This window comes from Lactuca serriola, chromosome 8 (assembly GCF_051521515.1).
Source record: "Lactuca serriola cultivar US96UC23 chromosome 8, Lser_US96UC23_V15, whole genome shotgun sequence".
NCBI lineage: Eukaryota > Viridiplantae > Streptophyta > Magnoliopsida > Asterales > Asteraceae > Lactuca > Lactuca serriola.
This window is the reverse complement of record NC_136415.1, coordinates 293785209-293787557: the sequence shown is the minus strand read 5'-3', so window position 1 is coordinate 293787557 and position 2349 is coordinate 293785209. Positions and strand designations below refer to the sequence as shown.

At 32.6% G+C, this 2349-nt stretch overlaps 1 protein-coding gene across 1 annotated transcript; it reads right to left on the bottom strand.

The window, feature by feature from the left end:
* Nucleotides 1–268: 268 nt before the first annotated feature.
* Nucleotides 269–1819, bottom strand: LOC145071468 (putative inactive poly [ADP-ribose] polymerase SRO2). Its single transcript, XM_079018346.1, has 3 exons — nt 1220–1819; nt 624–993; nt 269–538 (listed from the first exon to the last, which is right to left on the bottom strand). The coding sequence occupies exons 1-3, from the start codon at nt 1729–1731 to the stop codon at nt 437–439; spliced, it is 984 nt and encodes a 327-aa protein (XP_078874472.1). The 5' UTR covers nt 1732–1819; the 3' UTR covers nt 269–436.
* Between the last annotated feature and the right edge of the window lie 530 nt (nt 1820–2349).

The following is a 2349-nucleotide window of genomic DNA, read 5'->3' as shown; positions in this document are numbered from 1 at the left end:
GTCCTAGTACGTCTCCAAGTACAATGTTGTTTAATGGTCCAAACACTCACCCCTACTCCAGAGCATCAAGTTCAACATGATTTTAACCAAATTATTCCATTAGTTCACCACATCAAGCTCCCATTGCAACTACGACCAATGCTTTAATATATGCTTTTGTAATATATCATAATATGTGACTTTAATTAGCAAACTATGTTGTCAATTATTTTAACGTTAATGTAATATTGAACTCTAAAGTCGATTGTTCATGTAATGGGTATGCAAATTGGTAAACTTTTTTGCTATTATTAACATGTATACTCAAAAATACTCTTACAATATAAATTATCCACTAGAAACTACTTTCGTATACAACTAAATAATCCATGCAAGTATACATTTTTGCAAAACAATCGTCTATTCTTCAGATCATTTAACAGGAATAAATTATACTTCATTGTGGGCCATAAAACATCTTCATTATTGGCCTAAGAACCTCATCTCCAGCAATCATCCTCAAGCTTCGTATAAATGCGTGTCTTGAAATCTTGTTTTTCTGCCAAATAATTAACATGTTAAACTCATCAATCTCTAAGATTCATAAGCGATGAAGAAGAAAAAAATCCAAGTGAAAAACTTACATAAAACGCTTCACGTTGTCTGTTGATTAACGCCATGTTTGAAGAACTTATATAATTCGCAAGGTGCTTCATGAGCACATCGAATCTCAAATGGGGTTTCCTTTTCATCCTTACAGATTGCTGATCACCTGTTTTTGATGAATCTGCTTTGAAACTGACGATGAAAACCGGAAGAACGAGAGTGTTCATGTAAGGTTCCCAAATGATGTATTTTGTGGGTGATGAAATGTCATCAACACCCGAGTTGAATTCTGTTGACGTCGGTTGATCTATTCGTGAACCAAAAGGAATTGCTTCAGGTTTTCCCAAAATCAACCGACATAATAATATATGCATTAGGCCATCGGAATCAGCCATTGATGATCTTGCACTGCAAGGAATTAATTAAATCAAATGAGTAACAATTCGAGAACTTGAATAGATATATCTCTATAACGATTGTTTCTGTTAAAATCTGTAGCAAAATTCACAGCTTTGGTTTGAACTTGAAAATTGAAGCCCAAAATGAACACAATCGGAACAAATTAACATGAAATTGAAGATATGAAATGATCAAAATACATAAATATTGGTTGAGTTGAGAAATTTTTACTAACCTCGCCATTGGATTGTTTGCCGGAGAGAAGTAAACACCATGGCCATACGATGACGATCTATTTTCAAATCGACGAAATCCATGACACAAAATCTCACGAATCTCTTCACGAGAACCACCATACCAACCATACTTGATGTTCGGATCTCCACCGTTTCTACTCGCAACTGCCGCTGCAAAAACCCTAAACGCGTCCACCCGAGCTTCATCGATAACACTCCATTCATAATTCTTCCTGTGAATCCCAACAAATTCGACATGCTTCTCGAAATTCTTCATTCCATTTACAAAACTCCTCTTCACATTCATGTAATCATTAGTTACTTCTTCAATTCTATGCACCATCAATTTGTTATTCTTTCTGAAACTCCCTGATTGCCAGTAATTCGGAATAGCCACTTGGGTATTTGAACCAAAATCGGAATCGGAATCAGAATCATTATCAGGCTTTGTAACTTCATTGTCTTCTATTATAAAGTAGTCTGGATCTTGATATTGAACAGTTTGATCCATGCGTAAATGATTTGATGTAAAGCTTATGAAGGAAGTAGAATTTACAAAGGCGGAATTCTGCAAGTTGGAATTGGGAATAGTATAAATAGAAGAAGGCAAAGTCTTAATGAGGAGAAGAAACGAAGTGCAAGACGTCATCTATGAAAACCTCCAGAAGAAGGAAACCGAGTGGGCCATTAATTCTTTTTATTATTAATTTATTTATGTCGCAACCGCTTAAAATAAATGGAGCCTCCTTCGCAAGAAACAAATAGAATTTTGACATCTAGAATTTTTTATTCTAGTTTTAAATAATCCATAAAAACCATGTGTTATTTAATATGTTTTATTATTATTCAATATTTTTAATAAAATATACTGTAACTCAAAATAGATATATTTTATAATTGTATTATATATAAAGATATTAGATATAACGAAGAAAATTATTTAAATAAAAGTAATTATTTACTCTAACCAACTTTGATAATATCATCCTATATGTTGAGTTGCTAGAGGATAGGTTCCTTTTCCCTACTTGTTTTAACAGTCAAGTTTATATAACAATAAATTTTAATCGTATAAGTTGTTTGAAATTGTTAATTTATAACAACTTATATGTTTTTGTAAAAAAAAATA

What these genes read in the sequence shown, in the direction of transcription:
- LOC145071468 (XM_079018346.1), bottom strand. Translation starts at nt 1,731, where the DNA reads ATGGATCAAACTGTTCAATATCAAGATCCAGACTACTTTATAATAGAA. An exon ending in GCAAACAATCCAATGGCGAG is followed by an intron (nt 994 to 1,219) that starts GTTAGTAAAAAT and finishes AATTCCTTGCAG; the next exon opens with TGCAAGATCATCAATGGCTG. An exon ending in GACAACGTGAAGCGTTTTAT is followed by an intron (nt 539 to 623) that starts GTAAGTTTTTCA and finishes ATTATTTGGCAG; the next exon opens with AAAAACAAGATTTCAAGACA.